This window comes from Rhipicephalus sanguineus, chromosome 7, assembly GCF_013339695.2.
Source record: "Rhipicephalus sanguineus isolate Rsan-2018 chromosome 7, BIME_Rsan_1.4, whole genome shotgun sequence".
Taxonomy (NCBI): Eukaryota; Metazoa; Arthropoda; class Arachnida; order Ixodida; family Ixodidae; genus Rhipicephalus; species Rhipicephalus sanguineus.
Window position 1 is genome coordinate 163,941,803 of NC_051182.1, and position 12,783 is coordinate 163,954,585.

General features: G+C 45.2%; 1 protein-coding gene across 1 annotated transcript; it reads right to left on the reverse strand.

The window, feature by feature from the left end:
- Positions 1 to 475: 475 nt before the first annotated feature.
- LOC119399233 (uncharacterized) lies at positions 476 to 12,559 on the reverse strand. Its single transcript, XM_037666049.2, has 5 exons — positions 12,334 to 12,559; positions 6,323 to 6,527; positions 3,185 to 3,265; positions 1,678 to 1,761; positions 476 to 538 (listed from the first exon to the last, which is right to left on the reverse strand). The coding sequence occupies exons 1-5, from the start codon at positions 12,498 to 12,500 to the stop codon at positions 476 to 478; spliced, it is 600 nt and encodes a 199-aa protein (XP_037521977.1). The 5' UTR covers positions 12,501 to 12,559.
- Between the last annotated feature and the right edge of the window lie 224 nt (positions 12,560 to 12,783).

The window sequence follows — 12,783 nt, forward strand, 5'->3', positions numbered from 1 at the left end:
GTTCTTTTTTTTTTCTGTGAAATTACGCGCACGCGAATAAACATCTATCCGAGTTACAAGTATTCGTCAGCTTCCGATGTCAGCGTTTATTAAGGCATTAGTCAAGGGTACAAAGCACTTGTGACGAAGCAAGTGAAAAGTGACGGAAACAATTGCTCTCAAATCATCATATGCGGGGTGCGTCGGCTGGTGTTACTGAACCCTAGTCTGCGTGTATAATTGCACCCATTCAATAGCTGCAGTTCAATCTGGAATGTGCATCAAGTACAGCTCATTTCCTTCAAGGAGTTTGGCACCATTAAAATATAGACAAAGCGCAGGACAAAAATCGAAAAACGACGCCTGCTCTCCCGAAGAAAAACAGAACGCTTTGGCTCCCCTGACAGCAGCCTTGTTTCCTGTTTCATATTGTGATCACAGCGCAAGGTAAGACACGAGAGCAACGAAGACGCAATTTGAAATGCAATACCCGTGCTCAGACCTTGTTCGTTGCGACTGCGAACAGTGCTGCCGTCAGGGGAGTCGGAACATTTTCATCCTTTTTTTTTGCATTGGTCATTATAGTCACCAACCTATGTTATGTCCACTGCTGGATGACGGCCCCTGCCAATTATCTCCAACTCATCAAGTGCTGCGCGAGTTTATTCCGTTTTATTCCTCCAAATTTCTTAATTTATTCGCTCCACCTAACCCCTCGCCGTCCACGGCCGCGCCTTCCATCTCTTCAAGGAGTACTTTGAGGCATCGCAGAAGGGACCTTCTTCGTTTCCTTGGTATGCAGTGTTAACACTCTCCACACACTGGAGTCAGACAAGGCATGTAAAATATTTTACTTTGATTTTAAAGTTTTCGTCATTGAGCATTAGCAAGCAAGCCCCGCAGCAATGGACATAATCCCGATGCGTCAACACAGTTCCACTGAGTTCGCGAACCCGGCGTCCTGCATGCAGCCTAAATCGAGAAAATCACTGTCACTGTGATCGCAGCGCAAGGTAAGTCACTGGACGACAATTAACTCATCGTTGTTTACGGCACCACGAGCAGATGACGGATCTGCCGCTAGTACGCCGCGAGTTGCTGTCTCCCCGTGAAGTCACACTGCGATGACACGTCACTGAGTAGCCACCCCCTCGATATCGAAACCGAAAGCGTTTTCATTTAAGGTAGCGGTATTGAAAGTGTATTCGATGCATTCCGAGGCATAGCAATACTCTTTTTATATGGTTATAGACACCAGTGTTTTTATTCAGAGCGACAATCCGAAAATATTTAAAATTCGTGTCAGTACTCCTTTAATATCCACTCCGTCCCTTTAACTGACCATCAGTTATACCTTCTTTTCATGACGTCACCTGCACAGGCCCATCTCTTAATATCTACTGCGATATCGGACATGCCTGTTTGTTCTCTGGTCGACATGGTTTTTTTTCCTTTCTCCAGGAGTTAAGCCTCTCATTTTTTTCGTTCTATCGCACGCTGTGTGGTCCTCAACTTGTGCTCTGTTATTCTCCAGGTTTCTGCGTTAAAGCTGGCACAACACAATGGCTGCAACATTCTCCGCTTTAGTGACAGTTAGCTGTCACGAGTTGTCTACCGTATACCTTTATACGCTCGTCGTGCAACTTCTCCATCAGACAGATCAAACCGTCGACGAAGAGTAGTCACTGAAATACTCACCTTTTTCGGTTCGCCCTTGGCGTAATCGTCCACGGTTGTCTTAACCTGCTCCAGGATATCAGATATCTTCTGCTTCACAGTGTCCTTCACATGCGTGTGAACGAATGCTTATGTTTACCAGTGTCGTCGCAACCAAAGCATGCGCAGCGCTGCGAAACCGTTCCATTTCATAAGCCATTCATGTATGTCACACATCACGCAGAGACCAGCTCACGCGACACGTATATCTTCTCTTGTTAGAGTTTATCACAAGAATAGATAGCTTGCACGTGATGTCATGGACGCAGGTTCTTGACGTACTGTGACGGCAGTTAACCTGCTTCAGTGTGATAACGACGCGGCAAGAACGTTATTGGCGCCTGTGCGTGAATAGCGAAAGAGCCTACATGCGATGAACTGATAAGATTAACGTGAATCCACAAACTTCGCGTGCCACCACGCTGTGCTTCATCATGGCGGCTTTAGTGACGTCAGTGCAAGCTATATATATCTTAACACCATGCTGCTGTCGTTATGGCAATAAACTTAAACCATGCTTTTAACCAAGCGTTAATCAACATCGTATTATACGATACGTTTTTCGTGCAAATTTTAACCAAGTTCCCACACTGCTCCTGTTTATCGCTCGCTGCTGATTTCTCTAAAGCCTTTCACCCACGTGACGTAATTAATACTGTGAAATCGTAGATTAATCGATCGTGCGTCCAACAAGGTCTTCCGTCTGTCCAGCAGCTGCAGTGTTCCCCACCCGGCCACCGCCTGTATTTATGTCGTGGATTTCCTAACCTTAATACATCAATACCCACGAATCTTGCTGTGAAAGCTATGTCCTGCCATAAAAAAAATCTTATGGCAGAATGGCCTGCTTTCCAGAGGAGATTGCTTAGTGTATTGTGGCCTATAGACTAAATCCATTACATTTAACCTGCACGCCATCAGGCGAGCATCCGATCTGATACGCCCCTCTTCAACATCCCTGCCAAGTGGATCATTGCTGTACTAAAATGTTTTAAATAATATATCGGCCGTTAAAAAAAATGTGGCTTGATAGATCAGAGGGCTGCTCTGTTCATAGACAGACGTTCGATTCATGGATCAGACACCGAAGTCAAGTTTTTTCTTCTTCTTCTTTGCGACCTATTCCGCAAAAACGCATGCGCAACAGCCCGTTCGCTAATAGCGCGGCTTCCTCCTCTCTGCCTTCAGATGGTGCCGGCGAAGTAGTGTGAGCCAGCGCTCCTGTGGATGATCCCGCCATCTTGCAGCCAAGTGCGAGCTGTTCGGTAAGGGCGCAGCAGCAGCACAGCGCGATACGGCTAACGAAAAAAAAATATCTTCGCTTTAATCATTTTACTTCACCGTCACAATGTGATGGTTCTAAATATACTGCAAAGGGGGGCCTCCTATCAACTGCTGCACCTAAAAACACGCTCGAAGGCAACAGCATATCGGACCAATTAAATAAAATCTTCGCATTCGGGATATAAGAGACCGAAAGTGGACTTACGTCTGTCACAGACTCCTGGATATCGGTCAGCTTGGTCGACAGGGGTACGAAAGCGTCCGTGGTGAAGTCAAGGCTATCAACCTGTCACAGTGAGAGGAGACGGTGCAAAACAAATGAGACGTAACCGCGTATAGCGTTTTTCCTACAATAGTAATTTTATTACGATAGCAATTATATGGACAGTCTCGACCGGTTTTTGCCGTCGCCGTCATGTCCTTCCGGTATGAAGTCCAAATTGATAAGATCTCCCCAGGTACTGTATGTTCTACCGCGGGTAAAAGCGCGAGCGGGGGCGACGAACGCGGCCGAAGCAGAGATCAAACGAGCCGGCCCATTTCCGTCGCTCGGAGAGTGCATGCGATAACATCACCCCGCTCGGGAGGCCTGCCGTCAAAGCAGACAGGAAACGCCCAACCCGTATTTAACGACCATGAAAAGAGGCGAGGTGGGGGCGGGGGGGGGGGGGGGGTTGTCGCGCGAGCAGCCACTTTGAACTTTGAATCTAAGGGCGCGGTCGCGATCGCTGGCTTGCGCTCTATCTCGAAAGCCATCACAGCGGGCGGCTCGTATACCCTTGTACGTGCTGCGCTCTCCACGCGAAGTGACTATGCGGAGATCACCTCTCCCTGGAGCGGCCGTATTTTCTTACACCAGCGTCTTGTAGTTACGCGAGATCGGATACAAAACAGTTAGCTGCCAGCCACACTTCGTGTAACACTACAATTTGTTGCTATCGCATTCATTGCTTCGCCCTTGCGGGGAAACTGACTTTTTTACGTAGGCACACCAATGAAAAGACAACACGTGTACAAACGATCAACCGATTCCCCTTGGATCACATAAAACCCATCAGGATCACGCATTACCCGGCCAACTAACCAAACCCTTCATATTCACCCTATATAAGGCTCTCCCGTTTTAGAGTTCATTTTATTTCCATTTTTTCACACCGATGATCCATCATATGTCGGCTCTATAAACAATACGTCTGATGTTTCTTCCATTTCAGTGCATCTGCTGAATTAAATTATCAGTGGTACACGTATTGCCGCTAAGCTTGTGTGTTCTACTTCCTACTAACTCTGCGATCAGTAAAATTCAGACACAAGAGACAAACACGCTCCTTCTCTTGTGTGCAAGTCTTATTTTCGGACTGATACTTTTAATTATTATTAAATAACTAGCTCAAATTCGCGCAGTTCTTGTAACAACAGAAATTTGAGACAGTTGGCGGGGATTTCATCGCGGAAGAAATTAAGGCGTATTCGGGCTGGTTGGTTCATTTTTGCTGGGGAAACAACGAAAAGCAAATGGACAGAAGAATAGAGGACATGTTTCAACAGCGCTAACCGACAAAGATTAGCTGTCAAGCTCCTCATGTTCGAGATAGGGCAGGATGCATGCGCGTTTTCCGAAACCCCTACCCTCCCATTCCGTGAAAAGCGTATACATTCGTGTTCGCACAAATAAGCACATTGTTGGTAGTCAGCGCTTAGTCCTGTCTGTTCTTCCACTGTCCTCGTTTTTCGCGCTGTTTTGCAGTGATGGAACCATACCAACAGGCTCATTCCCAGACCCTTTTAAAATATAGGACATAACCAGCGCCGTAGCTGTGTCTTCTCTTCCTGTGTCCTGTTTCTTGCTCTTTTTTTCAGCAATTATCTAGGCATACTCGGGACTGGCAGCGCCAGTATAATTTAAAACACGCGAGGGTATAGGTGAGAGATAGCTGTCTAAGCATGGCACTTCCTCTTTGTGCAAGCCAGCGAAGGCTGGTTCCTACATCCACCCAGACAAATATTGATATGCCGAGCCTCAGCCATTTCACACGTTTGTTCGTTCCTGTGCATGTATAAAACCGCGCATTCATTGAAATATGGTGTTGCAGTTCTTAGCGATGTACCAACTCTCACCACAGATCAAGAAGCCGCATTATCTTTCATAACGTATGCATTCAAGGTAACTTCATCTGGCACTGAAGGCAAATGTGTCTGCCTACGCGCTATACGGCATCACGTAGTGAGTAGGAGTCTGCAAGCGCTTCTTCTTTCTCTACAAGCAAATGGTTGCAGCGCGAACTCGACACAAGGCAAGCGAAGGCATGAAGAGGACACACACGCCTTCGCTTGTCCTTGCGTCGAGTTCGCGCTGCAACCATTTGCTTCTAATGATCGAGCACTTTGCCACTCTCGTTGTCTTCTTTCTCTTTCTAGCGCAAGTTGCTACTTGCAATCCCTTCATATTTGATAAAACGCGACGAAGCAATTTATAAAATTACATTGAAATTTCACGCTGAAAGATGTAACTGATGTTTTACTTTTACGTGAGTGCACCAGTAGGTAAGGTATTCATGTATTTCTTTTCCCCGTTAAAACAAACGCGATTAAAGGGAGGCTGCAGCACTCTATTAAAGAAAATAACTTCGCAGTGTGTAATCACAGTTCGACCCCTGCTGAATTTATAAACCGATCTGAGATTTCTCAAAAGTGAACGCAAAAAAAAATTTGTTGGCAAAAGCCACTGACTTCGGCCGCAGAGCTTCTTGAGATGCTGAGTGAACGTGGTGACCTCATCTTCGGTATGCCGCGTCGTCTGTTGAAGCGTGGCCTCTGCGATCAGCTCCGGCAACCGGCAACGGCGCGCAGCCGGAACTAGTCACGGAGGCCACAGTTGAAAATACCAGAGACGCTCGTTCACATTGCACTCGGCGGTTTATCGTTACGATAGACATTTAATCCAGCTGCAGAACTTTCAGTGTCTCTATGCTTACTTGAGCCTCCGGTATATAAACAACGCCCTCGCAGATAGTTCGGATCGCAGTGCAGCGCGGCTCCGACAACGGAACCGAAGATGACGTAAACCCGGTTAGATAATTCCCACGCCCACGCTTTCGGCGCGCTCGCGTGGGCGGAGCAAGACAAAGTTTTGTTTCGCGTACTCCTAAGCTCCTGCGGCAATAACCGCGCAAATAATCGCGACATCGTCGACAATAATGTATGTCTTTGTACTGAATTCTAAAACCCCTTCCCTTTAATGACTGCGGAATCATTTTCAGGAATCGTTTTCCTCATTGCCACCTGAGGTTGTGCCAACCGCTACGAACAGAGCAGCAAGGATTTCCTCCCGCGAATCACTCACGTCTCGCAGGTAGGACAGTGTGTTCAGGTCGCCAAACTTGACCGATCTGACGTCATTCATCTTGGTCTCGATGTCTGTCAGCATTGTCACGTGCTTGGGAAACAGTGGCACCTTGGGGTCGATGAAATGTGCCAGCTTCTCGGAGAGCCGAGGGTTGTCAGCGCCCGACCAGAGCCACGAGAAGGCCCAGTCGGTGCCCACGGAACTGTTTAATAATAATTATTATTATTAATTTTGGGGTTTTACGTCCCAAAACCAAAATAAGAGAGACGTTGTAGTGGAGGGCTCCGGAAAGTTTGACCACCTGGGGTTCTTTAACGTGCACCTAAATGTAAGTAGACGGACCTAAGTATTTTCGCCTCTACCGAAAACGGTGCCGCCGCAGCCGGGATTCGAACCCGCGGCCTTCGGGTCAGCAGCCGAGCACCATAACCACTAGACAAACGTGGCGGGTCACGGAACTCTTTCAAAAAGGCCTTTGTTAGTCCTACAACGCTGCGAAAAACTCTAGCTTCCTTAAAGTGCCCCTCACCAGTCCACATTGCAAATTGTAATAGTTAATACTAGATGGATGGATGGATGTTACGAGTGTTCCCTTCACAGAGGGCTGGTGAACTAGGCAGCCACCAGCTCGAAAAAACACATTATTATTATTATTACTATTATTATTATTATTATTATTATTATTATTAATATTATTATTATTATCTTATAACGCGGCCTAATGCCTTCTCTACATCAATTAAAATTTTCTTCTAACAGAAAAAGGTTCATAAATCAACTGCAAAATTTTCTGTTCCTTACGTCAAAGTAATTATAGGTTTCCCACCATTTACTTTTGCCCTTTCTCCCTACATTTTCTGCCGCCAATCCTCCAATCATGCTGTTTCTATCGTGGACATGTTACATTTATTTATTTATTTATTTATTTATTTATTTATTTATTTATTTATTTGTTTGTTTGTTTGTTTGTTTGTTTGTTTGTTTTTGTTTGCTTGCTTGCTTTTTTGTTTGTTCGTTCGTTCCAGTACAGGCCCTGAAACCCAGGGTTTCATGTAGCCTAGTCCGCAAACATACACCTGGGTGGATATAGAGTTAAAACGTACTCCGTCTAGTTATATTGGATTACACATGATATTGAAGCCAAAGTTTACTTAAGTAAGGACAAATTAATTGTCGGGATAATTGTTGAAAATTAATTGATCGAGTTCAATGAAAAAGCAGATGGTTTTCTTGTGAGCAGCGTAGGAAGACTATACCAGCTGGGATCGTTGCGGCGCCTGACGGAGCGAATCCCAACTACGCGCATATTTCTACGTGGCCTCTGAAATCCGCTTCGGCAGTGCGAACAAACACAGTTTATCCAAGGAATGCACCAGGGCATGCGAACGCCAAGCTGCGAGTTCCAACACCTCAACTAAAATGAAAAGATGAAGCAGGCTGTCGCCATGGAGTCGTGTTAATGCCAAACCATCTGATCTTTTTTCTAGTTCGAAATATTATTACTCAAAAGTTTTTCGTCCATCCTGCGCGCCCGTGTGTGTGCGTGCGTGCGTGCGTGTGTGTGTATGTGCGTTTTTTGTGTTGTTCATTTGTTTTTTTTATTTATTTACTCCCGTACCCACAGCGCCAATCAGGCATTACAGTGGGGGGGGGGGGGTATACAACGCAGTTTGAACGCCCAATGGTAGTTCACAATAAACAATCAGTTACAATAATATTGATGAAATATACGCCATACATTGCAACAAACATCGGTAGACAAGAACGAAAAAAAAAAAAGCACAATCATGAGCACTAAGAAGCAACACTAGCATCAGGGGCGTAGCCAGAAATTTTTTTCGGGGGGGGGGGGGGGGTTCAACCATACTTTATGTATGTTCGTGCGTGCGTTTGTATGTGTGCGTGTATATATACGCAAGCAAAATTCAAAAATTTCGGGTGGGGGTTTGAACCCCCCCAACCCCCCTTGGCTACGCCCCTGACTAGCATATATGAATGTCAATGTAAATGAACAACATAATATAAACTTTCTTAGACGGAGAGAAAAACAAAGAAGATAACAACACTGTACAAGTATAAACAAAGGAAAAATATGTAATAAGAAATAAACTTTGTATAGAAACCAACTCCAGCCGAATACAGTACGAGATGCCAAAGAACGGCTGTAAAAGCTTTGTCATCTAATATGCTTACTGTTGTAGCAGGCAGTCGATTCCATTCTCAAACTGTTCTGGGAAAAGAAGTGCTTTTAAAATGATTAGTTCTGCAACTATATCCTCTAACTTTGAGTTTATGGTCTGTTCGTCTGGATATGTAATGCGGCTGAAAAATGTACTGATTGCGGTCTATTCCAATGTGGCCATAAAATATATTGTGAAAAAGCTTTAAGCGTAAAGTTTGCCTTCTTTTTTCTAAAGGCACCCATTTTAATGTTTCTTTTGTAGCAGTAATGCTAAGGTTTCTTTCATAGCCACCGATAACGTACATTGCCGCTATGTTCTGAACTCTCTCAAGTTTGTCGCGATGGGTACTCGTGCGAGCGTCCCATACAGTGCATTCATATTCTAACATTGGTCTCACGTGGCTCTTGTAGAGAAGATCGCGGGCCTGCTGAGGAAACAGCTTCGGGTTACGCCGTAACAATCCCAACATCCTGCATGCGTTTCCTGTAATGAAATCTACGTGCCTGTGCCAACACATGGATTGTGTGAGGAATATCTCCAAGTAATTATATTCGCAAACAGTCTGCAACGGAGAACCAGATAGAGCATAAGCTGCCGCTGGCACACGCTTTTTTTTTTTTTTGTTAAACGCATGTGGACAGTTTTTTTTGTACGTTTATTTGCATTTGTGATTTGCCGCACCAGTTTTCCATTTTAGCTAAATCATTCTGTAAGATAACGGTATCACCAAAGCTTGTAATTTCACTATATATTATTAGATCATCGGCAAACAATCTGGCGGAAGAAGCGATGGTGTCGGGAAGGTCATTTATGAATACCAAAAAGAGCGATGGGCCCAACACTGAGCCCTGAGGGACACCAGATGTTACGCGAGCCACACCAGATTCTGCGCCATTTACCACCACATACTGAGAACGCAAGGACAAGTATTCCTGAATCCATCTAATTATCTGTTCATTGATATTAAACCAACGTAGCTTACATACAAGCAACTTGTGATCTACAAGGTCGAACGCTTTCCTGAAATCTACAAATACCGAGTCAACACAGGAGCAATCATCCAGCGCACCACAAACTTCGTGAACGAATTCTGTTAATTGTGTTATACAGGAAAGCCCTTGTCTGAAACCCTGCTGTTTTGGATTAAGAAGGTTTTAATTGGTTGTGTCATTATGTTACTGCACAAGACGTGCTCTAATATTTTACAGACCATACTTGTTAGAGATATCGGTCCACAGTTGTTGACCAGTTCCCGAGGGCCTGATTTATACACAGGCACAACGCGTGCTACCTTCCAGTCGCGCGGCAAGCTTCCCGTGCTCAATGATTTAGAGCATAACACCTTAAGGAAGGATGCGATGAACGGCACACACAATTTTAGAAAGCCGCCTGTCAATCCATCCGGCCCTCCAGCTTTGCTGGGGTCTAAGCGTTCGAGAAGAGACTGAATTGTGTTTTCATCGATAATTATGTCCGCCATGTTTGCCACGCTTCCGTCAGAAGGCGAAGGCAGAACCCCATTCGACGAACACGATGAGAAGATGAAGGCAAAAAATGCACTGAAGCAGCTGGCCTTGTCTAACCTATTTTCTATTTATTTTCCGTTATGCTGAAGTGAGGGAATACACAATGCCTTTTTTATTACATTTGACAAAATTCCAGAATAACTTTTTCGTTGTTTTGAATCGAGAAGGCAAATCGTCGAAAAATTATTTTTTCGTCCGACGGATTTTTGTGTGCAGAAGTTTTGTGATGATTTCAAGTTGCTCGCAAGTCTCAGAGGTGGGGTTTCTTTTAAATTTTTATATATCCTGTTCCGTTTACCAGTAAGGCGCCACCGTTGAACTATGGCTTAGATTTAGTACGACGTGGGGTCTGCGCCCACGAGAGCGCGTACTTTTTTTGTGGGTCAAGCATTCTTGCTCTAAAAGGGCGCCATAGCTCTTGAATACTGCTTGCTTTTGAAAGCTGTTCGAATTCTGGAAAGAATTTCTCTAATGCAAGGCATATCTGATTTACATTTCCCTGGCTGTAATTATACATTCTTCTTGACGCTGATGTTTGCGTCTTTGCGTACGTTAGCTTAATTTCACACAACAGAGCTTTATGGTCGCTAATACCAGGTACCACCAAAATCCTATTTATCCAATCTGGCTGATTAGTTAAAATTAAGTCTGAGATACTATCTTGTCTCGTGCCCTGTATTACCATCCGAGCTAAGGAAAAATTGTGCAGCATGTTCATCATTTACTTCGCTACTGCAGATGTAGCCCTCGCATTAGAAGATTGCCCATTCCAAGAAAGCTCTGGGATATTAAGTCTCCGGCTATGACGAGATAATCAGCATTCACAGTCTCTTTGAAAAATCGGTCATGGCAGTGGTAGAACTTGCAGGAGGCCTATAAAATGAACACTCTGATGATGGTTTTCCGGTTGGTAATCTGATCTGGTACACATGCATTGATGCATTGATGCAACCATTGCATTGATGAGTAACGCGGGAGACGAATTGCAGCTCATGATTACAGAACTGGATACGGAAAGTAGAAGAGTAGGTCTGAAAATTAATATGCATAAAACTAAAGTAATGCGGTACAATCTTGGCAGGGAACACCGCTTTGCGATAGGTGGCGAGACACTGGAAGTTGTAAAGGAGTACGTCTGCTTAGGACAGGTAGAAACCGCGGAGCCGAACCATGAGAGTGAAATAACTAGAAGAATAAGGATGGGATGGGGCTCATTCGGCAAGCATTATCAAATCATGAATGGTAATCTACCACTATCCCTCAAGAGGAAGGTATATAACAGCTGTATCTTACCGGTACTTACCTACGGAGCAGAAACCTGGCGACTTACAAAGAGTGTTCAACTTAAATTGAGGACGATGCAGCGAGCGATGGAAAGGAAAATGATAGGTGTAACCTTAAGAGACAGGAAGAGAGCAGAGTGGGTCAGGGAACAAACGGGGGTTAAGGACATCATAGTTGAAATCAAGAAGAAGAAATGGATATGGGCCGGGCACGTAGCACGTCGGCAGGATAACCGGTGGTCATTAAGGGTAACTGACTGGATTCCAAGAGATGGCAAACGCGTGAGCGGGAGACAAAAAATTAGGTGGGTGGATGAGATTAAGAAGTTTGTAGGTATAGCGTGGCAGCAGAAAGCACAGGACCGGGTTGATTGGCGGAACATGGTAGAGGCCTTTGCCCTGCAGTGGGCGTAGACAGGCTGATGATGATGATGAATCTGATCTTGCACCATACATGCTCGCAAGTGCCGCCACCAATGTCGAGTGCGGAACAAGAAAGTGAACTGTCAACAAGTATGAATACCCCGACGATTTCTATCATCTCTAGAGCAGGTGTAACAGCTTGGAAAAAGCCTCCATGTTTGTTACGTCATCATCCAGCCACGATTCCTTCCCAAGCACAACGCTTGGTTTTATCATACATACTACGTTATGGAAATCTTCCACTTTGTTTTTGATGCTACGGCAAATGACAACGAGGAAAGTTACATCTGCCATGGATCTGCGCATGAGTCATGTTGTTTGCACAACCTGTCCGCTACTTTCATCGTATACATATATTTGCCCATTTAAAAACAGCTTATCGTACTTCAGATTTACGCGAGCACCGTCAGAAGCATTCGTTGTTCTCCATCGTACAACTTGAGCAACGTCGCAAATTTCTTCGTATATAAATCACCGCCCCCTCGTTCAAGTTAAGATGCTGCTGTACTGATGGCTGCACGCCAAGTAAACCAATAACATCGGACTTTCTTGGCACATACTGCAAGCGACAAGAGATATACGTTGACACATACTTCGTGATGTTGCGCATCAGCCGGTCTCCGAGTAGCTTGTACAGACTAAGCGGATGCTCGTGGCACTTGACGAAGCGCTTGAAGATGTCCTGCACCACGTCCACGCCGACATGAGAGAGGGCCTCCCGGGTGCCGTTGACGATTTCCCACTCTCGAGCAACCTTCATGCCGAACCTGGGATGACGTTCAGCAAACGTCAATTGCCGCAGCTAGACACGACCATCGTGCGCCTTTCGCCTCCTTCGAACAGTTAAAGCTCTCGGAAACTCTGTCTCAGCAGCTCTCCATGACAGTCTTGCCAAGTTTCGCTGGAATTTGGGCTCACTGGGAAGAACACAATAGAAAACGCAACACTCAATTTCTGTGCATATGTCATCACCCTGACTACGCCCACTGCGGGGCGAGGGCTTATACTCTGTTTCTCCAATCAATCCGCTTCTGTGCTTGCTG